This window comes from Neopsephotus bourkii, unplaced genomic scaffold (genome assembly GCF_033783945.1).
Source record: "Neopsephotus bourkii isolate Nb327-2 ecotype Australia unplaced genomic scaffold, CSIRO-AGI_Nbou_v1 NB_977, whole genome shotgun sequence".
Taxonomy (NCBI): Eukaryota; Metazoa; Chordata; class Aves; order Psittaciformes; family Psittacidae; genus Neopsephotus; species Neopsephotus bourkii.
This window is the reverse complement of record NW_026901471.1, coordinates 737,096-763,510: the sequence shown is the minus strand read 5'-3', so window position 1 is coordinate 763,510 and position 26,415 is coordinate 737,096. Positions and strand designations below refer to the sequence as shown.

Genomic DNA, 26,415 nt, shown 5'->3' with positions numbered 1-26,415 from the left:
TTTCTCAAAAGGAGCACTTCAGCTGCAGGTGTCAAGAGTGCAAAACAAAGCTGAGTGATTGATTCCCTGCTACTTGTTTAAGAGGCCTGAACAAGGCAGAGAGAAGCCTGAGTTTCTTGCACTGCAGAGAAAAAACATTACCACAAACCTGCCAGTTGCTTAGGGGTAGCTACTCAAGACAGGGGAGATGTAGCTTCAAAATTTCCAAAGCTGTGTTTCCCACAGCCAAGAGAAGTGACCTAAAGCCATGAATCACTGGCTAAATGGGCTTGCCCAGTGGCTCCTGCTGGCACTGTCCCACTTTGCATGAAGAATTACTGAGTACAGCAAGGATTCATCCCCTGAGCTCCCATGCTCCTGGCCTAGCAGAGTGCTTTGACATAGTAGCTCTCCTTTACTCCCCATAGAGAGTACTTCTGCAATGCCGTGGCAGAGGCCTGAATGAGAAAGAAAACAAGGCCAGTACTGGGCATCTTTCCACATGCCTGAATGTCCCTATAAAACTGCCTCATGATTTGAATTTATTATTAACGTTTTAGTCTTTGAGTACATTATTAACAGTTGTACAAATCCTATGATGTTTCTCAGTGCCATTTGATTTACAAGCCACGATTTTCTACCCTTTATTAAAATGTTATTTCAAGGCTGCAAATTTCAGACTCATGATTGCTGTTTAGTTGTGGTTCTTTGTTGGGGCTTTTGTTTTCTTTAAACCACAACTTCAAAAAACAATCTAGTAACAAGATTAGCTGCTGAATAGACCTCATCATGGCAGGGATTATGTTCTTTCAAACCAAATGTAGCTTGTCTGTCTTCCCTCTGTGCATACTCATGCTTATGTAAATTCCCATAGGGCAAGAGGTATGTTAGATGCTAAGAGCACTGTAGTGGTACTGTTTAATTTTCTCAGCAGTTACACATCCTAACGATACAGGACTGAACTGCTAACCAATACACTGTTGAAAAGTGACACAAAAATAGTGGAAAATAGAACAGTCTACCACTTGCATTTATTATGAGAGGTGTGTGGGTGCTCGTTACTAGTGGAAAAAACACTTTCAATCATTAGCTAGAAGATGGTATTCAAGTGATTACAAATTGGTCTCCTGCAGTTCTCAAATACTCTCAGATACAGTGACTGTAGCTTCTTTCAAGTCAATGGACCCACGCCAATTCACACCTGGACACAAATGGTGTAAGGCTGTTTTGTCTGCTGCAACATGCTGTGGCTCGTACCTGCTCCCTAAGAAAACCAGGGCATGAAGGAGTGATTTGTATTCTCATCATCTCAGCCTGGTCTACCACAGAGGTGCACACCCAGACTTGAGCCAGGGAACCATTCCAAAGGCACATAATACAGGCAGCACCTAATGAATGTGATGGTCAGTGTTCAACAAAGAAGCCAAATTACAAAGTCTTGCTTCTCTTTGGCTGTGACTATGACCATATTACCAACACAAATTTTAAACAACTTTGAGATTGATTTTAATATAGTAATTTAAAGCCATATTTTTGTCTTTACACAAACAAAACAACTAGTAAGAATTTATTTTACAGTAAAAATCATTATTTTCAATCCTCAAATAATCTCAGACCTTCTGAAAATGTGTAAACTGCTTAATTTAATTAAATGAAAATCCCAATCCAAAAAGCTGGCAACACTGATTGATTTGTTGACTCAAGAGTCAATTAGTCAGTTAATCCATTTTTTTAACTCAATACTTTGCTGGATTATTTTTCAATTCATTACTTAGTTTATATGATTTACCTTCATAGTTATATTGTTTTGTGGCTTTTTACTGATTGTCTTGAGGGAACATGTCAACAAGAGAATGATCAGCACGGGTTAAACTAAGAGTAGAATAATGCCTAGAGGAATTTCCACCTGTGCTAAAAATAAGCATTGCATTCCCAGCTGTCTTTCAGACTCTCCTCAAACAAGGATTTTATGAGCTGCAGCCAATGCACACTTAAAGTTTTTTTACCATCATCTATATTTCTGTTTCATTGCAGCAATATCCAGACCCTCGCTGGAGCTGACAACCTCCCCAACAGGGTTGGACTTGTACACATGTGAGGAAAAGGCACAGTTAATAGTCCCAGATAGCTTCAACTCCTGGAGGTATTTACTACAACTCAAACTTGAGAAAGAACAAAAAGGGTGCATGTCACGGTGGCTTCTTACCAAAAATGGGAGTAGATCATGTTATGACCCATGAAGAACAGTCAGACATCTCTTGCTGTGACTACTTTCTCTGCCTTGTACAAGGCTGCTCTGAAGGTTCTTTGGGAACTTTTAAAAACTAGTTTATGAGCTCAGTCTGAATGATGCACACCCAACTAAATGTGGATACACTGGTTCTTCACCTTTCGGGGGGGGGGGGGGGAGTATTCTTTTAAAAACTACAATGAAGAACTGAAAGAGCTTCACATAACTGGTTTGAGTGGCAGTCTTCCGCACTGAAAGCACACTTGATTTCAAAGTATAAAGTTAGCCTGAATATAAAAATGAGTAAAAGGATCTTGCAAGTATTTTTCTGGTAAATTCCTGTACTTGATATAATTTCCTTGAGTTTGTAGTTAAATCATTCAGCTCACTATGGCATGGCACAAGCCTCTTCAAAGATCTCTGCCGTAATGTCTACAGTGATTAATCACAATTCAGTCCCTTCAGTGTGTTGCAATGATGGGTTTTTCCTCCTGTTCATCCCTTTCTTTTGCATAGACAGACATGCTAAACATGCACTTCAGAAAGCCTCTGACTTAGAGCTGAGACTGCTCCTAACATCAGAAGATCTAGAATTGGTCCCTTGCTCTGCCAACAGATTCTTGGTCAGCATGGGTCAGCCACTTGGCAAACCACCACCTCCCCTATAGACAGCCATGATAGCAACATAGATGATTAGGGCATCCACATTCTCTTATATTCTTTCAGTCCAAACGTTGTTAATGGCTGTGAAACTGTAGAACTGCATAAGATATAAATAATAAAATCACTGGAGCATCATATCCACTCAGGATGTATAGTTAATGACTAATGAAATCACATGTCACACTGTTCTTCAGACCATAGTAGAGTGTGGCACAATACACTCTGATTAATCATAAGCACCTTTTCCATGTTCTTGAACGTGGGAACAAAACATTTCACTTTCAGACAGTCTGAATTCCTGAGTTCATTTTAATCTGGAGCTTTCACAGTATGGAAGAAAGACAGTAGCTTCAATTCCGTTAATACTGGGAGTGTGCACGGACCTTCACCTTATCCAAGAATAATTTCAATGATTAACACAAATCCCTCCACTCCCTGAGCCTAGGCATTACCCTGTTGGGTATGCGGGAGAAATGACCTCCCCATTCCCCTTTTTGTTTTTTGTAGGCTGGTATTCTGGAGTCTCTGTTAGAAACAGTTTAAAATGACCCAGTGACAAGAGTGGTAAGGGCCGACAGCTTGGATACCATGCAGCCTGTGTGGGTTTTAAGCAGACAGTGAAACTTGCAGGACTGTAGGCAAGCACTGGTGATCTCTGACACAGACCACCTGAGAGCACCTGAGCAACATACCTGTCCCAGATCCCATTAATAGTATCTTTAAACTGCATGTATGATGCATGCTAAATATACCTATCTGATAAACTCCCTTGAACTGCATTCAGTGTAAGGATAAAAACATTTTGGAGAAAAAAAGAAAATTAACCTACACGTGATCACCTACCTATGCAAGTCCTGCCATCAGGCCCTAGCTGTAGTCCTGGAGATGGACAGCGGCAGTGCACTTCCCCTTTCAGCACATCACAGCCATACTGACAGTTTGCCATCAAGCAGGAAAGGGCATCTGGGGGGAAACGTATTCAGATAAGGGCTCTGATCGGTACCAGAAAATGACTGAAAACTTCAGAGAATTAAGACATCGTTTAATTATGACGGAAGTGGGAAAATGCTTGTTGAATGTGACAGGTATCCAGTCAGGCTTTAAAGAGCAAACACATACTTAGTAAATTTCTACTTTCCACAGATTGCATCTCTAGGGGGAAGAAATAAAATTAATAAAATCATCACAATTGTAGCATATTCCTCATGGAATGCAGCCACCCACAAGGAACATGAAGCCTCCTGGACCGTACTGCCACTTTAAAATAGGAGTATTCCTACTGAAAAGTAATTTCTCTCCCCTTCTCTCTGTCCAAACACTCAAAATATCCACTTTCATGGGAGCAAGTAGGAACCTGATCTTCAGCGAGATGATAGTACAATATTGTACCAAACAACCAACATCTGCAGCTTTAATGATTTTACATTCATAAGAGCATAATACAGCAGAGCTGCAGATGTCTTGCCGCAATGCAAACTGCGAGCATTTGTCCCTGAAGGCCAATTAACATGATTTACAGCACTAATACTACACCCGGAAGAATGCTTCTGGGGAAACTTATAATAAAACTAATAAAATCAAAATATTTGCTCTTGTTTTGTTCAGCCTAATTTCATTAGGGAAAAAAAAAAAAAAAGAGGTTCATCTTGTGCAACCACCTAATTTCCAGCAAGATTAATCTTTTACTCATCTTCATTTCATAAAAGTTTCCCAGGGAAACTCAAGCAGGGGTCCTGAGGAGCTCAGAAAAAAGCAAGCAACAAGCCTTGCCGTACTCGAGCACGTTCCATCTGGCATAAGCATGTAGCCGTTCAGACAGTAGCACTTGTAGCTGCCGTAGGTATTCATACACCGGTGTTTGCACGGCCGCGGCTTTAGTCCACACTCATTTAGATCTAAAATGAAGGGTACAAGGGGAGGGGTGGGAAAAGAAAATATACAAAGTATGTGTGACAAAACTACTAGCTCAAGTTCCTGTGGAAAGAGCTAAAAACATGGCAATGAGCTTTTTATATGCAGTCCAGCTGATAGTAAGTGTCCAGAACATCCTGCAAGAAGCACTTTGCAGCCCTCCTGCTAAGTGGTGTATTTTCTGTTTCACAGATACCCTTTAAAAAATGACATTATATGCATTAAACACCAACAGAAGTGTCATTAAGGAACGCACAAGCTCAGGTTGCCCGCATCTTGCCGCCATTCATATTGATGCCATGTTCAGGACCAGACAGAACTGTGGAGAAAGAGGGAGGAGAAAGCAAATGTCACTGCTGCAATCACTATCAGTGACTCCGATAGTGATTCAGTGATTCTCTATCATGCTTCAGAATTAGTCGCAGAGGAAGGTAGGAAAGCTGATGCTAACCTACTTTAAACGATCTTACAGTGAAAATTTGTTCCTTACCATCAAGAAAATACTGAAAAAACCCAGCTGGTATCAGTGATATTTGTCAAGGAGTATCCATGAAGGCTATTACAATTTAATACAGAGTTCACAGCTTAAACTGAAAACATTCAGCCTACAATTTTCATATTAGTAGACAAGGCTTCTAATAAGAAGCAAAGATTGAGTGAGGATTTCCTTCAGAATTCTCTTCCAAGAATACATGTTGGGTTTCTCTGAATAAACCAGAATAATTTGTTACTTGTGTGCTGTTATTTGTGGGCTGATGAATAAAGATGGCGAAAAAGGTGAAAATAATAAATCTACTCATAAATCCAGCCAGCAAGTACTTAAACAACTGCATTACCAACCCTCATCTCCAATATTGCACAATGCTATCTGGAAGTCTGTTGCAGTAAGGGAGTCTCGTTACTTCCAGGAATTTTCCAGAGAGCCATCTCCACTATTAAGCACTTTCTCACCAAGTGATACTTTACAAACTAAATGTGTAACAGAGCTAAGTATAAAATACTTAACTAAAAGCAGGGACAGAGTGAGGAAAGGGAATGCTGAAATTAAGCTGACAGAGCAGGAATTTAACAGTGCCTGGACTAATTTCTAGTGCTTACATCCCACTGCATGTAAGCTCCTAAGTTTAGATACTCCTGAAGACTTTACCCTTAAGAACTGTCTTGTGCTTATTTCCAGAGTCACAATCACAGATCCAAAGTTGACACTGATAAGAATTTATGACTGTTCTCTATGTGCTGTCTTGCATATAGTATAGATTGCATTATGAGCCTTAAATAATTGGATCTTTCTATAGAACTCTGGATACTACACCACCATCTGGTACGAAATATTCTTAGTACAGAAATGAAAGCTCTGGAATTGACAAATAGACACCCATTAGTAACATACTCTGAGAATAACCTGATATTAAAAAGTATCAGGATATCTCATCACATGCTTTCTGTCTGTGGAATTTTGACTGAATTATTTCTATTGCCTTTGCTTCATTCTATTTCTGCCTGTGAACAAATGCTGCTACCTCAGCTTCTGACTCTGATTCACATCTTCAAAAACATGCTGAAAATAAAATGCCTGTGCCATGAAAAAGTCACAAAGTTTTAACCTTGGCTGAGGTAACGGAAAGCTGAGGTCACAAGGCAGCAGAAATAGGCTGTTAGCACAACACCACTTAAACCTAAACCTCGTGGCTCATGGGATGTCAATTTTGCCTTTGAAATGAGCTATTGAGAGAATGCTGTTTTTAACCTTACAGAGTGAAATGAATGCTACTGTTTAGGAAAACAAATACTAGCAGTCCTGTGGCTGCTTAAAAGAGAAGCCAGCCTGCAAATAGGTGTTTTATGAGCATACTGCTCAGCCCATCTTATTTTCCCCAAAATGCAATTTTTCTTCTTTTCACCAGCACAGATAGGCACATACTCAGAAACTGCATGACAAGTATTGCTCAGTTTCCTAGGAGGCACATTGTATGATTAGGTCCTACTGGTTCTACGTAAAGGCCTGTATGAAAATGCTGACAGCTCTCTTGATCCACCCCCATGCACCCATAATCTCTTAACAGCATGCTTCCCTAAGAAGAATCAGGATGCACTGCATGTAGACTGGGGGAGTGCCGAAACATTCCTGCTATGTATATACTCTATTAGTTTGTGTGTTTCCCATTCCTTAAGTAAGGTCTGCTTTTTTCAAGAACAGATTCAGGCTAATGTTAGCAGTCAAAAAAATGAGCTGTAGCAACATACCTCTTGAACACTCTGTTCACTTATCAATTAGGTATTTCAAGCAATGTCTATAAAAACATCTCAGTATAAATGTCTGTGCGCCAAAAGAGGAAATAAGAAAACAGCAGAAGTTGCCTCAAAAAAACCCTGAAATCTAAAATGTATACACTCAAAGGGTAATAACAGTTTTACACCATTTTTCTCTCTACATATTTAAATATATTTTTTAAAATCACTTATTATCTTCACACTGGAAATTAAAATATAAGGCCCAGCACTACTAGAAGTTTAACCAAACCATTTAATTTCCTTGCAGGAATGTCCACTCACTGTACCACACTTGAGAATTTCATCGTTCAGCCACTTAAATTCCCATGTTGCCCACAGGTTTACAGTCAATGCAAAAACCATCATTCTTAATTTCAAAACAGCATAAGATAGTACATAAAAGTAACGTGACTGTTGTGGGCACTATGGAAAGCAGGTCTACAGCACAAGTGCATGCTGCTGAGTGCAAGTATTTTAAAGAAATTAAATGAAAATGTGAATGCAGAGAAAGGACAAGACTGCTGTGCTGGCAATTTCGATGCGACTTCTTTGACTACTGTGTGGCACCACACATGATCTCTGACAATGAGTGACTTCAGTACACACCTAATAATGGGGGGCTTATTCTTAGGAAGATGCAATACACTCAGCTGTCTTCTTCAATTATCTTCTGCAGAAGACTCCAGCACTCAGATCTTTTCTGCCTATTAGCTAACTTGGATCGAACAACACAGAAGTCAAATGTTCAATATGAAATTCACTCAGACTTTGAAAATAGAAAACTAGGTATGAGAAACCAAATTAAAAAATTGAACTGTTATCACCATACTATAAACAGTATGGCTTTCATTTCCAGCGACTATCATTACACTACCATGTCAAACTTATGAGAGACTTGTATCACCCGGAGAGAGTTTTGTTCACATCATTTAGTCTGATTAATCTGCCAAATGCAGAGGTTAACAACCCTTGTTTCTTCAACTTCCAGCTTTATGTAAATCGCAGCTTTGTGTTTATCTAACCTGACAAACAATCTCCATCACCCTCTCTTTACAGAGGAACTCAAAAACAAACAAACAAAAAGTACAGCCCCTGAAAGAAGAGCAGAGGAAAGAAACAAAAGCAAGTAACAACCACGAGTATGGTGGAGAGTCAAGCCTTTGCAGAACACAGGCACACAGCATCAAGGAAATACAGTCAGTTATTTGCTCTGCATGCCAGTGACGCCAGAGGTTCAGCTTCTGCATCACAGCCATCGGTCCATTAGCCTCTGATCCCTTTGCAAGAAATTGTACTTAGTGTTTCAAGCCGTGCAGGTAGAAGGAGCACGCCACCTGAAATACAGCACCATCTCACCCCTTGATCCTATATTTCTTGCATGATGATCCAGGGGGCGGAACAGACGTGCTTCACTGCTGTGACCAGGTGGACTTGTATACAGCTGCTCATCTTTACAGGTTGGGAAGAAGGCATAATAAAAATGGAATTACCAGATCTTTGTAATATGCAGTATTTCACCATTAAGAAGAAAAAAAAAACAACCAAACAAAAAAAATCCTCACCCCCTCCTCAATAAAATATGTATGTATAAAAATCTCAAGTGCTAACTTGACAGCACTAACAAGCGCTAACTTCTGAGTGACCTAAAGGGAAGTCTAGATTGCCACAGCAGCATCATCACTATCGGGGTTCAACAGTCCTCCTGTGAGGCTGGGCTCTTCTCTTGGATCGATCCCTGGAGTACGGCTTGATCCATGAGGCCCATGAACAGATGAGATGTAAAGCTTGTTCACCAGTGCTTGCAGTCTATGAATGCATTTCACCAAGAACTTGAGCATACTTCACAGCCCAGCACCATTCACACAGCTTAGAAAGCCTCACATCTCTGCAGGGAAACTCCAACATTTCCTCTGCCCAACACCATTACTTTCTGTTATTGCTAATTATTATTCTAGAACAGAAATGAGAAAGGTGGCCCATAAACTGAAAAGAATGGGTACAACATAACAACATAAGTCACGCTTACCATGTGCAATTTGAACTTCCTCACAGAAAAAGCGAATTCTGCATCCATTATTGCACTTTCAGGTCTCATCCTAACATGGAACTGGCACAGCAAGAATACATACCCTGACCCCAGGCACAGCTCAAAGGTCTCACTAGATAATAGAATACCCATAGGCTGTAGCCACCTGAACTGATGTATATTTGGGACACCACAGCCAGCAGGCACCTCAGAAACTTCATGCACATCTACTAGGGCAACTTTGCCACCAATACCATGCAAGCATATTTGATCAACAGTGCCTAAAAGGCTTCCTTTAATCATTTATCACCATGTTCTTTTCCCTCCTTATCATTTAGTGGAAAGCAAAGAGTTTAGTTCAAGACCATAGCTTTCAGCAATTTTTACAGCATCCTGTTGATATTGTTAAAATAATTAGTACATATTCAAAACTCTTTCTTGGACATCATTTTCTTACCTTGGTTGCAGGTTTTTCCAGTGTATCCCGGGTGACACTTACACTTGTTTGGCCCAACACAATCGCCATGTTTGCATCCTGGCTGGCATATAGCTGTGAACAGAGGAAGACTCATTATTCTTCCGCTCCAGTCATGGCTGACAGTGCTTTAGTTTGAAACAAATGGCAACGACCTAACAAATCATACCGTTTATGTTCCTCCCTTCAGCATCATTATATGATCTTTAAATACCACTCCTCAAATATCAGGTGCTGTTTCAAAAATAATCACTACCCCAATACACATGGGAAGAGCAAGATACTTGTTAATAGTCTATTTTGTACAATACTACATCGTGCTATTTCTGAGATATTAAACCCTTTTAATATCAGCAAGCAGGCACTGTGCCTTCACTTGCACTCTCTTGTATGTATATACTATGACTCATGCCATTAAATTTGGTAAACCTGGAATATACCCCAGGTATATAGAAAATGTGTATATCAATGTCAGGCAACATACAAACAAAGCCCTAGTTCAGTCACTGATGGGCAGTAGCACAGATTCCAGGATTCACTGTTTTCTATGGCTACAAGGCAACACTCTTTACCCCCTTATTAAGCAAGTTTTGCCTGAATTTCTCCTTTTGTGTGCTTGGATTCTGGCACAGGAATGACTTTTTTTCTTTTGGAGTCAAACAGGTTTGGGTAAAAGTGAAAGCAACACCGACTGTAATATGCTGCTTTCTCACGGCACACATCCAAGTCACTTCTCAGAACATTTTAAGCATTTATTACCCAACCTGCTGTAGAGATCTAGTCTCAGACTGGGAAGTTATGGTCTACGCTGCTTCCAGAATCAAATTTGCCAGGTAATTTCTAATTCCCCAAATGGAGCATAAATACAGAACTCCAACAAATAATAATTAGGAAGCCATTTTTTTGATACCTCTTTCAATAGAACACAAAAATTCAAACCAAACTTTTATAACTTTTATGATAAAACAATCGTTGCTTCTAAATAAATACAATTCATGCACAAATGTATTTATAGATGCAGGATTAGCAAACAGGAATAATTTCAGAGTGCAATGAATCCTGCATAAATCCGGAAACTATTTTACAGCTGAAAATTTTAAACAACATTTCCAAGTCGTTTTTCTTAGAAATATCTTTCTATTGCTAAATGTACTGCTTCAACTTATTGGAAAATGAAAGTATTTACTGTGCTGTAGAATGCTGTTTATCAGTAGATGACAAAATACAGATGCAAAATTCTGGTGATCCTACTATTTAAGAGAGATGGACACAGATTAGACAGAAATTAGAGGGTGGCATAACTTGAACATCCTGTAAGCAGGACTTCCTATTTACCCTGGCTTTAAGTTCATTTTCTAAACTAAGAGTATCATTTGAAATTTGCAAAGTAACTAACTAGATCCAGCTGTAATATTAATTAACCTGACAACAGGCAGTAACATATAACTGGATGTATTAAGGATGTAATTTAAAAGAAAACTGCCAGAAGGCACTCAAAAATGTAGCTTGCATTCTAGCCAAGTTGTTCAACAGGGTTGAATTAAACAAAATTAAAACACAAAGAAGAAATTAGTTCTGGTTGTGGAAGAACTATGCAAACACATCTCTGATGGTCTAAAATCTTTTCCATAAAATTCAAAGCATCCAGAATCAGCAATTCCCACAAACACATGCACGGAAGCATCTATTAGCATAGGCGTTTGCTCCAGGTTTAAGATTGCATTTGCCCTTTATTATCAGGGCATTTCTCTACTTAAACATTACATATATATATATATGTGTGTGTGTGTGTGTGTGTGTGTGTGTGTGTATATATGGCCAGGTTTAGAAAACCTTGTTTTAAATCTATAGCACTGTTCTTGACGCATCTTCATAACACAATGGTGCAGTCTCGTTCTGAAAACTGTCTTAAGGGAATACCTTAAAAGGTAGAGGAGGATTTTTCTAGTTAATGCAAGAAATTTATTTTTCCCCAATAAACACTGTCCAGAAACAAAGAAACAGGATTCAGTTTCAGAAAAACCTCTCAGTTAAAGGGTTAGGAAAAGGGGCTGCTTACACTAGTAAAATGTATGTTTCAAAAAGTATCCCCTTGGATAATGCACAGATTTGACTGAAGAGCAACTGATACATCAAGAAAAACTTCTAGAACACATTGTACTTGGAAACAATTACTGCTTTTTTTAATCATTATAGTTATAAACAGGAAAACAAAGACCTTTCTGTAAGAGCTCATCATCACTGATGTCTTCCTCAGGTCACAGACTCAAGTCTAATTAGAATTGATGGCAGCAAAATTGACTATGAAGACACAACCTCATGACTTTGAAGTCACTGGAGAAAAAGATGTGATCTAAAGTACAGAGAAGCAGAAATTACTGCAATATGTTTTTGAAAGCTTCCATGAAATTTCAACTGCACTTTAGAGAAAGAACATATTGTGGAGCTGGATACAGTTAAGTAACAATTATTTAGCAAAAGCACATAGCACCAGGGGACCAACTTGGTGTGAGGTGTTACAGTTCAGTAGCTGACCCTGTGGCAATTTTAGTTCAGTTGACTTCATCATCTTGGTCCCGCCCTCAATTGCACAGATTGTAAATTAGCAGTAGCTCAAAGAGAAAAAGACCTCATACTTGAAGACGAAAAACCTATAAAATTCAGTAATGAAATAAATAAGACTTTCATTTCATTTAGAAATGAAAATGTTCGTCTAATTCAGGTCAAATAGGTTTGTATTGGGAATCTGATGTTTTGCTCAGTTCTTTCGGTTAACCAAGTAAGTCAGATACTGTATCAGAACAAAACCTACATATTAGCATTTGTTAAACAGTATACAACTGTCTACAGATATAAGATTTGTACTATAGGCCATGCTATTGAGTCAAGCAGTAAGTATAGGATCTTCAACAGATCATCTAGTCCAATACATCTCAACATAGCTCCAAACTGTGCAGTATTTAATGTCATGTATCAGGTGGCTAAATCCTCGTCCAGTTTACCTCCTAGTCTCAAAAGATAATGAAGAAATGCACTTAAATCATAACAGATCTCTCTTTTTTGTTTAAAAGTCTCCATTAAAGAAGATCTCAGCCCTTCAGCAGTCTACAGCTCAAGAATCTCCACTGCCATGAGGAAGAATTTCCTAATGATTGGCAACCACTATCCATAAAGCCAAAGTCATCTCAAAATGCCTTTTTTTTTTCACATTAAACAGGCATTCAGAAACCTATGCTTCCTGCCAAACACCATAGTTGAAGAAATCCTGTTTATCAGAGTACATTCTGCACACTTTGGCTACTTAAGCATTAGGCATCTTATTTACACACAGCTGCTGAAATGCAATACAGTGTTACAACTGAAGGATTTCTATACACAAGAGACAAGCACTCTGCAGTAAGCTTAGCAACATCTGTAGCTCTGCCAACACCACAGGCTTTTCTGATCAGGAAACAAGCCACCCTCACCAAACTGTATAACTTCCCATCAACTTGTACAGGGCTTTGCAGGGTACTTGGGACTTAGGAAGCATTCAGACAAGTCTGCACACGTGGCTGGGGTTCCACCAGGAACATTGATATGCCCTTCCCGCTGGCCTCTACCAGAGACACCAGGCCAGAGAAGTGGGCTGGCTCAGGCTCTGCCGCCTGCAAGTAATCCTGTCTTGACAGAAGCTGCCCTTGCACAGCAGTAGAGATACACTCACTGACTCTTGAAGGGTTAGTTTGAACATGGTCAACAATGAGATCCAGGTACAAAAATAAACTAGAGGCCAACTTTCAGTATTTCTTTTAATAGCAGGCAGTTATTTCAGCTGTTTGGTATGAGTCTCAGCATACACTATGTGTGCTGATGTGACTGGGTATTTTTCGTTTAATTTTCCACTTTATATATTTTGTCAGATACAGTATTTTAGTTGCTCTGCTCACATGGAGTTTATTCATTTCTTTAACACAACTGGACTCATAAGTAGCTGGGAAAAAAGTCTCTCAAGTAATATCCTCTGCATCTTGACAACTGAAATATTTCCCTAGAACCAACCACAACAACCAATGGAACATCACTTCCCTCTGATCAACCCACATTTACAATGACTGAAATAAGCCACGTCCAGGACTTGAGTCTGCTATGTAACACTCACTTAAGGAAGCAGGAAATGTAGACAGTGGAGAGTTACACCAGGATGAGAAAGTACCCTTCTTACACACTTAGGGCAATGAAGTCTAGAAGATAGGAGTCTGAAAAGCTTACCAAAAAAGAAGCAAAACCATTCTACTCTTTATAATAGTAATTGCTTTAAACAAAAGTTAAAAGGACACTTGTATAGACAAGTGCCATTAAAATCTGCATTGCTAATTTATTGTTGAAGCAGTATCAACAAAGACCTACCATTCCTCCAAGGATTTATCTCAGAAAGCATTTAAACTGGCACTCCCATCAGATAGTAATGCAGACTGAGATAAACAAAGAAATCCTGAGCACAACTATCTTCATCTTTAGTCAACCACTGCTTATTCATCTAGGCCACAGAATAAACTACAACTAAACTTTCCATTTAGTTTTGTTGCCCAATTCATTCAAGAAACATCAGCAAATAAACTCTGGTCTCATAATTACGCATTTCAGTTTCATTATTTTAAATTCTTTTTTTTTTAGCCATATATGAAGACTTGTTCTCTCTCAGTTCCCACCAGCTTCAATGGAGTCAAGCAGGTATCCTAAAGCCTTTTATTTGACCGTAACTCTAACAGAGTTCCTTTTTTTTAAGGTTGACTTTTTCCTCCAAAGTAAGACGAATACCCCATTTTAAGTCTCACTTAAGCTTCAGGACAGACTAAACTTCCTATAAGAATTACACAAGGAATTAAAACATGAGCAGTTTGCATTAGGGTTGGGTGGTTGTTTTTTTTCCAAGTGTGGGAGAGAGGAAGAAATAACTTCTGGTGAAACACGTGTTGGCTGTTAGCACACATTATGCTTGTGTAAAAGCCAGAAGCCACCAGTCTTCCTAGCCCCTACTAGTTGCTGGTGGTGTCTGAGAATGACTCAACCATTCTGAATTACTAGTTTTTAATTGCTGCACAAATACAGCAAATGAAAAACACATTCAGTCAATTCATATTGAGTCTATAATGCTGAGTTTTTAAATTTCACCTGTATTTGCTCCCTGCACAGAATTCCATTACAATTGCTTATTTCTTATTCCTTGCATTTTCTCTCTTGCATGATGCTCTGAAGAGTGCTTCATTAACAGAAGCTGTCCTCAAAGTCTAATTGCTTTTTCTGCATCTCTCCACTCAAAACTGCCTCAAAATTCCAGAGTGCAGATGTCCAACCTGCCCCTGAACTTCCATTTTCACCCCGCTGAAGTCTAAAAATATGCATGAGTACCTGTATCTTAAACAAGCTGTGCTGACCCTCTGCCTGAATGGCTTTGCTTCTGCCCTCTCTTCCCAGGTAACATATAGCCCCTTACTTGTTCTGACACTAAATCCCAGCTCTTTAAAATTCAGTTTGCCCAAACATAGAAAGTAATTTATGCCTTAGCTCAGAGATGATTACATACTATTCAGCTTCACAAACATTTCCTGGATCTTCTTACACTTCTGAATGCAGAACAGACTTCCAATCTTAAGCTTACATTCCCCAAGTGCCAACTTTATAGCAAGACTTGCATGTTGGTGAAACAAGCTTTCCTCTGTGCTTCCTCTTTCACCTGAAACTGGCTTCCTTTTTCCTGTGGCGCTAACAGACCACAGCCTCCAGTTCTATACTTCTATTCCACGGCTCCCTTCAGCTCGTGTCTGCCTCTATTTACTTTTTGCCATTCTTTGCAAATTATGCAATTGCATAAACATACTCAGGAAAGTAAATCTGCCTTATTCACAGTGATTTTGATCTACAATCCCAAAGGTATGAGCTAATCTGTAAATAAATCATTGCAGCTCTTTCAGAGTTACATATTTCTTTTTGTTCAACTACATACAAACACAGGAGAACGCATGAAGCTTAACCTACCGCAGTTATCAGTAGGTGGTAAAACCATGTCGTACCCATAACTTATGTTACAGAATTACTTTTGAAAAAATAACTTTCCCTCCCAAATAAATGTACCAGCAGTCACAGCACGCATCTCTGTAGAGCTTCATAAGCCTGAATAGGGCAACAGGGTATTAATTTTCAGATAATTTCATATGCAAAACATTCTTTATTTTCTGAAAGACAGTAAATGTCCTTAACCAACTTCTGTAACTAGAGACTGATAATATCATCAGATAAAATGGCAGTATCTAATGCCTGTATATTTCTTCATAAATTACTTATTTGTAACATTCATGATAACAAATGTTGTCAAAATGCATGCCTGAGCTTCCATCTAAAAGATACAGTTCCGTTAAGTAAGCAGCTCTCAGTTTTTCATGCATAACTTTGCCTGGGTAAATCAGTTACTCAGTTTGCACACAATTCTGGTAACAGCACTTTAACAGGACAAACTGCAGCCAGTGTGGACTATTCAGTGCAATGAATTCTTTGCTTGCCTATGGCTGCTGCCAAATGTGTTTCTAAACTGCACAGATCATGGTTCATGAATGCCTTGCTATTCAGAACAGCACTTGAAAGCATGCATAACTTAAGCATGGATAACACTAAAATCAAGAGTTCTTAACGAAGCCAGTGAAAGTTAATCTTACGCACTTAAATACTCTTTAAAAACTCAGTGAAAATTTGACCTAACAGAATGCAAAATTAGAAAAGCAAGTATTTCATGCTTCGCCAATCTTTTAATGTTTGCATTTTAAATGCTTCATGATATTTGCTTAAAGAATGGTACTCTATCATCTCAAATGCTTGTTTGTTACCTATGTCTTTCTGTGTGTCTACTGAACTCCAACAGGTAAAAACAGTCTGGCATGAATGTGTCTGTGGTGGCAGAAGACAAACTGGGCACTACTGCTCTTTTGTTTGTTAGAATATAACACCCACTGGCTTCAGCAGAGTAACCTCCGTATCATAATAACAAAGCTGACTTTCAAGGACAGTTGAGCTGATTGCTCCCTTTCTGAGGACTGGTACTCCCACCACAGGGGTATGTAAACAAGACATAGGACAATTCCTAAGCAGCAGCAAACTACAGCCCTGGGTACCAATGTAAGCTAGTGCTGATTTCATTTTGCTTTAACATGCCAGGTTGTACACTGCTGTAGAGCAGGGGCTGTAAAGTTTCCCTGTAGTGGAAATGACAGCCTGTAGTGGAGGTGCAAAAAGGCAGTGGGGGGCAATAAGTGCTTCAGCCATCCCAAACTGGCCTCCTACTGCATATGATCCAATACTATGAAAGCATATTTGGTCTCCTAAGTGTGACAGGTTGTAAATATGATGATGGGAGTATAAACAGTATTCAGGAAGGAAAAAATATTGCCTGGGGCTTGACAGTAAAACAAAGAAAAAGGAATAGAGCAAAAAGGGAAAAGTGCAAATTAGAAATATGGATAGGTGACTGGGATAAAACATTCCTGTTGATTTCCTTCCCCCATCTCTTCCCCAAATCAAATGTTTAAAAAGGGAGGAAAAAAAAAAAAAGAGAAAGAACAAAAGCACATCTACATCTTCTTGTCACGTATTACAGTTCTCATGTAAACTTATGACTTAGAGGCCATAACTCCGAGCCACAATCTTGCCAAAATTATTTGAAGAAATATGTTCAGCTAACCTTTGGGCTGGCACCTTAGGCTGGCTATTCTCTGCCTTAAGACGTAGAACGCTGCAAAACAAATATCCAAAAAAAGAAATTCCAGCTTTTTTTTTTATTATTATTCTGGAAGGAGGATGGACTTGGCTGGGGTTTTTATCAACTTGTTACATTCCTGGAGACTTACACACATTCAACATTCAGAGTTTTTCTGAAATAAAAAAAATTCTGATACACATTTAGAAATGGAAATACCTTACATCAGTAATTCATCATGAGATTTAACAAACACATTCTGATACAGAAGAGAAATTAAATATAATGATGTGATGCTATTCTTATTCAATCAACTATGGAGTTACACTTTGTCATGTTTCATTTGGTACATAGTTGTAAAAATTCTCATGTTTCATGGCTTAGGTTCAATGTTTCCATCAACCAAACATAAATGCTTTTCTTAAAGAGACAGTATCCTTTCATGTAAATACAGGTATATATTAATGCTGCATCTCCACACAGCAAACATAAAGGGTTAGCATCTGGATGCTAACTTGAGAGTAATCAAAATTACACCCATTTATAAGTGTCTGAACATCTGCACCCAGTAAACATGCTGGCATATAAATTTACTGGCCATTTTTATAATGTTTAAATTGTGAATGTCACCTAAATTATAACTAATGCTTAAAGACCTCTTCAGCTCTTATTACCATATGAAACTAGATATGCTACAAAAGTTAAATAAGACTGAAACACGGATTTATGTTTTGGGCTGATTTTCAATCAATTTATATGCCAATAAAATTAATGTTAGCAGCACAGCTCATTAGGCTATACAGCCTTATTATAAAAGACTGGAACATAAGCAACAGCATCTCTTTGTAATTTAAGTAGTATGCAACCAACACTTAGCTGTTTGCTATGCTTGCAACTTATATTGGTTTAAATAAGTTTTAACCAGAAGTCCATTAGCACTTGCTATAGTTGAGGGAGGCTTCCCAGGTTGTTGCAAGGCTTTGAGAGAAGCATCAAATACAAATACACTACAGTTGGGAACAGTCAAATCATGTTATGGCTGAGATTTCTTTGGAAAAAAACAGACTGCAAAACTATTATTCTATGTATGCAGTGCAGGAGAGATGCAGTAGGGAAGTGAAAAAGGATACTGTATCTTTAATGAAGTAAAGTCATAACTGCTTTAAAAGCATAAAGCTGTAAACTGAAAAAAAGAGAGAAAACAAAAACTACTGAATAAAAATAGCAAAACCTCATTTTCTTGCATAGCAGTATTGCAATTCTGTATAAAATGTCTTTTCTTTGAAAAGTACCAGTGATGCACAAAAATATTGGTCATTTTATAAAGAAGCAGACATGCTGTATATCAATATTAACTAAACACTGGCAACACGATGCATTAATACAGACTGCATTCTTAAACCACAAATTCAGTAACAAAAAAATTATTCGGTAACAAACTCTTACTGACTTTAAGGAGGTTTCTGCTGCTGGGCCAGCCTCCTGTTTTTGTAACAGCCAGTGTTTTCATGGCTCCTTATTGACAAAATAATGGGTTTATCTTTGTGCATCTTGGACTATACAGAATTGCCATTTCCACTGAAAGCATTGTTATGTGCAAGAAACAGAAGTCCTAAGCAGCTCATGGCCTCTCCTCCGATTGATGTATGGGATGATTTATATAGGTAAACTCCCATCAACATTGGCCAAAATCTTCTTTAAGGCATCAGTGAGAGCACAGCCTCTCTTCCTCCCCCTCCCACCACCTTGCATCTCTGTAAACAGCTCTGCACAGTACAGATACATAGTCTTGAAGCTCATTAGGAGAGGAGCAGCAGCATAGACACTGTAAGTTTCTTCACAAGTGTTGTAAGAAGGCAGCAGCATGCACAGTTCCCAGCAAAGCATTTGGTTATGCCTGCATCTGCTTTATCAGCTTGTACAAGCTCCCCTGTCCCTCTTGTAAGTCCTATTACAAACTTCCTGAAATCATGTGCTTCCCACTAGGTTCACCTAAATCTAAACGTTAACCTGACACCCTTCAATTTACACTTTTTAATGATGTACTGCCAAGAAGAGGTGTAAACTGATGGCTTGACTTCCACTTTTACTAATGGGCTGTTTTATTATATACCTTCTTGAATGCTCTATCCTTGGGCTTTTAAGCCAACTGTCATCATTTAAGCTGCCAGGAAACTACTTAGCTGACCTACTCTGGTTTGGCTCCCCTAGGTCTAACTTCAGTACAGGGAGATAACCAGATGGAGTTACAGCAGACGTATGCTTTGATAGAGCCCACTCATCTTCACAATTCCCTCTCAAGACAGACTTTATTGACTTTGCTATTGTTTAATGAGAATTCAATATTGAAACGAGTGAAGTAATCAAGTAACATCACTACTTGCAAAAATCAATGTTCAGTGGGATTTCATTCCCATTAAGCATCTTCTGTTGGTTGAACTTTCTGTCCACCAGACAAAACCTCAAAGTACCCTCTGCTGACTGAGGATCTGACAGTAGACCTGCATTCATTTAAAACCGCTGCAGATCCAACCTTGTATTTTGTACATACGCGAGCACAGCAAAAGGAACCCTTTTTGCCATCACCTCTAGCAAAGGAGTTGTCCAAACTGTAACACAGAATGAAAATTCAAGATGGTTTATACTGTTTTTCTGCAAAAAATATTGCTTGACCTTTTAAATCTATGTTAAATTACTATCTCTTTCTACAGTTCTTGGCTGTTAAACTGAGGATAAAATTCTGAAGCAAAAGGCACCCTACATCTTTGTACCTTGACAACATATAACTAGCATACAAATCAATTACAAACAGACATGCAGCCAAGTGCAAAGCAGGTGTATTTTGTATATGAAAGACAAACACATGTGGAAACCATTTTTATAGTTTTTGAGAGAACTAGAGATATTTATAAGCCAGCTAAAAGCAAGACAGGTGGACAATTAGTTCTAAGAACACCTTTCAGGAAACCAAGACGGATTAGTGGCAAAAATGTCCACAAAACCCCATTTTTCAGATAACCCCTAGCATGGTCTGTTGGAAACTGAAGGAAGAACTTCCACTTTCATGCTGAAGAATAAAAAGCATCACAGTACTTCTCACATAAGTCTCTGCATGAAATGGGTGTATCTCTTACCCTATATGTTAGTGCTCTGATAGACTAAAAAGGTTCCAGAGCTCACTATGTGGGTATATATTCACAGCTCATTTCTGTACACTGGATTATCAGTGAGGGTAGGTCAGCAGTGGTCCCAAGGACTTCCCTACTGCTTGGCCCACCTCTGACCAAGCAGAGACACTTGAACAGCAAGGCCCAAATTATCCTTTCCTTGAGAAACACTACAGAAAACAGCCATCCCTGACAGCTGAATGCTGTCACAGACATCTCATTAGCGGAGGACATGACAGGCTTCAGCAAGTCTCCTAGACTACAGTAGCTAGAACACAGGAATGGACACAACTGTTTTCTATTCTGCAGTTGACATTTCTCATCCAGCCCTACCACTGCAGGAAGTGCAGGTATGTCAGATCACAATTAATGCTGAATAACATATTTAAAAAAAAAAATTAAAAAAAAAGGATAAAAATGGTTGAATTAACTTCCTAAGGTTTTTTTTTTTTTTCTGCTGGCACACGGAAATGTGTATTTGTGCAAGATGTGTGCAATGATGCATGCCCCAACTTGGTTTTCCCTGTATGCTTTAAAACCCATTGACTAGGTACTGCGTTAGGACAACACACTCAGTACACAGATGCAGTTGCCTTACAATGCAAAAGGAATTACGAATTAAAACTGTACTGTTGATATTCTGCTCTTACCAAAAATGTTCTGTCACAAGAAGTCAAAACCCTCCACTCAGAAAAAAGAAATCCAGAAGAAACTTTCTACCCTCACTTCTGCTCTGGATTATAGTCTTGCTGTGTGCACAACAACAGCACATAAAAAACACAAGTCAACAGCCCTGTTTTTACATACGTATCTACTTTATCAACATAACATTTTCACAGAAGCAGGCTTTTGTGTGATTACTCCCACCCACAGGTATTATTCCCACTACGACTAATTAAGGTGCAAGTAAATCCCAGAAGCTGGACTACAACATGGGATTTTGGACTGATTTCAACTGGCATATTTAATATTTAACTTTAAAGGACTGATACTGTGAGTCCACCAGTGTAAAGGATCAGCTCTACCCATGAGCAGGATACTTTACATAAACTAAGAGTTGTTGCTATTAACATTTCTGCTGCTTCCAAATCAGACTTTTTACACTCAGGGTTTAACCAATAAACCTGGTTTACACACCAGATCAAAACCTCAGAAAAGCTACTTTGCTACATTAGTGATGACATATATCCACAGTTCTAAATCCAGATCAGGCCATTAAATAAGTGTGGATGGATTTTCAATTTACAGGGACTAAGAAATGCCAATGAACTTGAGTTAGGTTTGTTCAGCCCCTTTGAAAATATGCTTATTTTTTATATCAAAGTGGATCTAGGTGTCTAAAACTTGGATCCTGCTTTGGTGTTCATAACATGCAAGAAATAAAGAAGAAAAAAAACCACCTCATCCAACCTCCTTCAAAGTTCTTATTTCAGCCGGAAGGACACCTAAGTGCATTTGCTGGAACTGGGCATTTGGGAAGGCAATTTCATCTCACGGAAGAGGGAATATTTGTACTAGCTGAGATGTTACAGCTGACACTGACAGTTTACAGACAGATCAGACCTATATGCACTTCCTCACATGTACAGGTCTTGGTGTAATTTATTAATAGGAGGCAGAGAATGTTTTAAAGGAAGAGTGTAAATTAAAGGAAAAGCCTGATTTCAACTTCTTCCTACATGTTTATAAGAGTGAAAGATAGCAGAGTTATGCTGACTTGCGTTACCAAGCAGCAGTTAAGCATGATTATGCCCTATGCACACTCCTTTGTCAGTCAAAGGGACATAGAAGGAATTGCTCCACATTTCACAAAAGCAAGTTTAGATAACACAGTTCATTTTCCATTTGCAACTGTATGGATGGATTATGGATGGAGGATGAGGAGCAACAAGTTACCAACACTTAATGAGTCACCACATGTCAGCTGTGCCACACTGCTACCCTGTGAAGAGCCTGCTACCCTGTTAAGAGCTGACATACAGGCTTAAACATCTATCACAACTAAACCATTAACTTAAATCTCACAGTTGGTTTAAACTAACACACCTTTTTCTCAGTAAAGGCAGGCAGAAGGCATGCCCACGCATGTTTAGTGGAGCAGCTCAGCTGGACAGCAGAGTCTGTATCCAGGTATATTAACAATCACCACCCCACGGCTCATTGTGGTTCTAAACTGGGACAACCCTATTACGTACCAGAGCCTGTATTCTTGCTACACTCTGGCTCCAGCATGGCTCTTACCTTACATTTGCTGTCAGAAAGATAAATTCAGAGGCAATGAGTGCCTACATAGTAAATTATGCTTGAGTAAGCAGGTGAGAGTCCAAAGGTGCTGTAGCACTTGGAGGCATACAAGGATGGCTCAAACTAGCTTGAGAAAAGCAGTTCAAGCTTACTAATGAAGAGCTCAGCATTATTGCCTGAGTATTTACAGCTTCTCTTTTAGACTCATTTGTAAACTGGGTCTCATCACCAGTATTTATACCTGACTTTATACATGTTTTCATTGTGCAAGTACAGTTTACTCTAGAAATGGCAAAGAAAAGATACATCTACTAAAGAAAGTCTGACATGTATTTATGTCACCAATGCAGGGACAGGACTAGGAGGTATGCCTTTCTCCATAGAAAAAAATGGGAGAAATAATTGTGTACTTGGCCCTTTGTAAAAACATTTGAGTTTTCCTTTGAGGCCGGGAATGTTGCCTTCTGTGCCAGGTTAATCTTTCATACTGAATGCCACATTCCCAAGGTGGAAAGTCGACTACAGATTTTCTGTTTGGCTGCAAGCACCAGAAAGATTCACTTCAAGCACTAGAGAGATTCACTTTCATTTAGTGTAATCTCCCGCTCTGTGATATGACTGGAATTCTCACCACCCACAACTGGGGCAGATTTTCTTGCTTTATTTTGCCAAGTTTGGCTGCCATCTGGAAACTAGAAGGAGCTTCTAAGTTTTTGATAAGGCCTTTGCCCAAATATCTGAGACTCTTCTGAACTAGTGATTCAAAATGATCAGCATCCATTATGTGAAAGAAAGATGGGAAAAAAAAATGCATTCAGACACCTAAGTGATAACTGTATTCTTTTGAAAGTCTGGTCTCAGCTACTGGAGGTGACCATGTAGAATCCATCTCTGCAATTATTGGAAATGTGCATAGAGAGCAAATCTGGGAATAATGGACTAAAATGCAGTGGAAGGAGGTGAGAATTCACCCAGCTTTAACCTTGAAAAACAAAAAGAACATTTACGATACCTGAAAAAGTTTGTCCTAGAAATGACCCCATTGACAAAATTCAAAGAATTAAATATACTTTTTGTGTAGTATTACTTTTATCTTGTTCTCAACTTTTAATTATGAATTTTTTGCTGCATCACTTTTGTTATTGCTGTCTCCCAAGATCATAAAAACACAACCTCAAATCAGACTTAGTAATAGCAAGAAATTGACTTACAGCTGCAATTTATAGTCACAACACAGGCAACAACTTGTAACAAAAGGGCCACAGGGAGACCCTTTTAATGTTTTGGGGGTTTGGGGGGTTTGGTCTTGTTTTTACACAATGTGAATTTTTGATACTTGCCAATTAAGCTTTTGTAGCCTCAAACATTTAAATACTCAATGATTTTCAAATAAAACATTACAAAAGATGGACATATATGCTATCAGCTGTGGAGCAGCCTCAATAAACCTACTTCACATTCTCCTTCTTTCTCTATAATCGTTCAGCCCAAGGAACCGACTACTTGGTACCAATCAGAGCCCTAAAAATCAAAATGATTCATGGTATAGCCTGAGAGATACCAACCTGAGAACTCTGCATCAAAAACCAGTATCAGGTACATTATGTTCCAGAACAGCTTTTTTTTAGCAGTCATCTTATATACCTATTAAACATTGTAGGCTTTTAACACACCTGGGAAGAAAAAAAGCCAGTCTTGCTGTTTACAGATTTGAACAAAACCTTTGCTGAGGGTCCACAGTTGAATTGCCAATGCTATTTCTATCTTTTGCCTAATATTTGGCACCTATAGTCACTGCTCTGCAGATTAAGCAACGACAGTATTTAATACCTGGTTTCTTTTAAAAACTACTTGGCAGAAAATTATCTACTTTTCAGACATTTGCATCTCAATAAAATAAAAAAGACCACTATTTATAGGTTCACTCCTGCAAAAACTTAGGGGATATCACTCATATGTGCACTGTTAAACACACGAGCAAGTGTTCCCGGTATCAAAGGCTGTAATTTTAACAAGCTGAGGTCTCTATGACACTCCTAAAAACTTTTAAGTTCTACACCGTGCTAGCTGCCACCACAGAATACCTTTTGAAGATATAGTTAATAATGAAGACTTATCTCCTTAGTTATGCTGCAATCATACCGAGGGCTCTAGACAGATGTGAGATTCTCAAGAGATGTTTCTCTTCACGTGTGACCCAGTAAAAGGATGCTGTCAGTTGGATTTTTTCCCTTAATTTAGGGTTACTGAAAGAATGTTTGAACTTAATACTAACTGGAACATTTCCATCGACTTTCTCAGTGAAATATCAACAGCTTGGTTTCCTTCTTGGACACAAATATTCTTGCCCTGAAGTGCTTGTAACATAACACAGTGTAGTGTTACGTCAGGCTACTAGACCAGAGCACGAAATGAAGCGGAAACCAAACAGAAATCCCCAAATTCTCATTGCCCCAGCTAAAGTTTACCTTACTTGAACACAATGATTTTCAGTACTGCTGTTAATCATAGACAGAATTTTAACGTGACAACATCCTTCTAAGTCAGTCAGGCTCACACGTGCAAAAGCCTAAGCCCTGTGTTGCAAGGATGTGTGTGAACACGTGAAAGAGGTGATGAGATGTGTACAAGCCTTCTCTACAAGTGACTAGAAGCCCCAGCAGCAGTGATACTCACGTTGGCATTGTCCCCAGGACAACCGGGCCCAGCCCCAGCAGCAGTCAATTCTACTCCCAAACCGACACAGTCCTGTGGAGGAGACTATTTGTCTGGGCCACCTGAGCGAGACAGTTCAAAACAGTCTAGTGAAACATTTTCGAAGTAGCTAAAATTATTTTAGATCTAAAAAAACCCCAAAAGACAAACACCAGCAAAAACCTCTCTCGCATGGAGACATATAAAACTTTAAAAACCCCAACAAAACAGAACAAAATAGAAACTGCTTTAAGCTGAGCATATGATATTTCTATTGTTAATGGTTTGTTTAGTGTAGAAAAGGTAAACGACGGTAGGCAAGAGAAAAAGCCTGGAATCACCGACATGCTCTGCAGTGTGCTCACTGCTGCCGCTCCCAGGCTGGTATTGAATAATTCCAGAAGTCTGAAAGGATTTGTAAACTGGAATAAAGTTTCAGCATTGGTTTATTTCGCAACATACGGCCAATTTTTCTCACTGAAACAGTAAAGGGGAAAAAAAATCAAAACAAAAGTTTCCTGAACTGTTGAACAGAAACTAAATACAACAGAAGAGCCGAGTCTTCCCTTGTTCCAAGGAAAAGACACCACAGTCCCAAGCAATTACAAACTATTGACATAAATCGTTAATGTTTTTTAACGACAAGCTGAAACCCACTGCCTTTGAACAAAGCCCAAAGGGAATCCTTGGAGGGGGGCTCTCGCTGCCCGATCTGTCCGCACACAGACAGAACCGCCGCGCCGGTTCCCCGCAGCACCATGCGGGGTTCGCCCGCTAGCTCCCCGGCCCGCCTCGCAGCCGCTCCCTACACCTGACACGCTCGGCACGACCCATGAGGCACCCGCTCTGCGAGCATCCATTTTCACCTCTCTTCATGTTAAAACTTGAGTTGTGATCTTCACCGTACTCTGTTTCAGTGCCTCGAGGCGTCAATAAACTGATTTTATTTTCACAGCACGCAAAGTGCTTCGGTTTTAATCCTTGCAGGACGCGACCCCACCGGAGTTAACAAACGCTCCGTACCTCAGC

General features: G+C 39.1%; 1 protein-coding gene across 5 annotated transcripts in view; it reads right to left on the bottom strand.

Moving 5' to 3' along the window:
• NPNT (nephronectin) overlaps window positions 1-26,415 on the bottom strand; it is a 47,403-nt gene that overhangs the window by 20,330 nt on the left and 658 nt on the right. For 2 of the 5 annotated variants that reach the window (XM_061359429.1, XM_061359433.1), the window contains exons 2-7: window positions 25,369-25,469; window positions 17,267-17,317; window positions 9,538-9,630; window positions 8,411-8,503; window positions 4,648-4,767; window positions 3,716-3,835 (exon numbers count right to left, since the gene is read on the bottom strand). In XM_061359429.1, the coding sequence (XP_061215413.1) occupies window positions 3,716-3,835; window positions 4,648-4,767; window positions 8,411-8,503; window positions 9,538-9,630; window positions 17,267-17,317; window positions 25,369-25,469 (578 nt within the window). The remainder of the gene's footprint in view (window positions 1-3,715; window positions 3,836-4,647; window positions 4,768-8,410; window positions 8,504-9,537; window positions 9,631-17,266; window positions 17,318-25,368; window positions 25,470-26,415) is intronic. The other 3 variants (XM_061359431.1, XM_061359430.1, XM_061359432.1) reach the window with 3 other exon arrangements.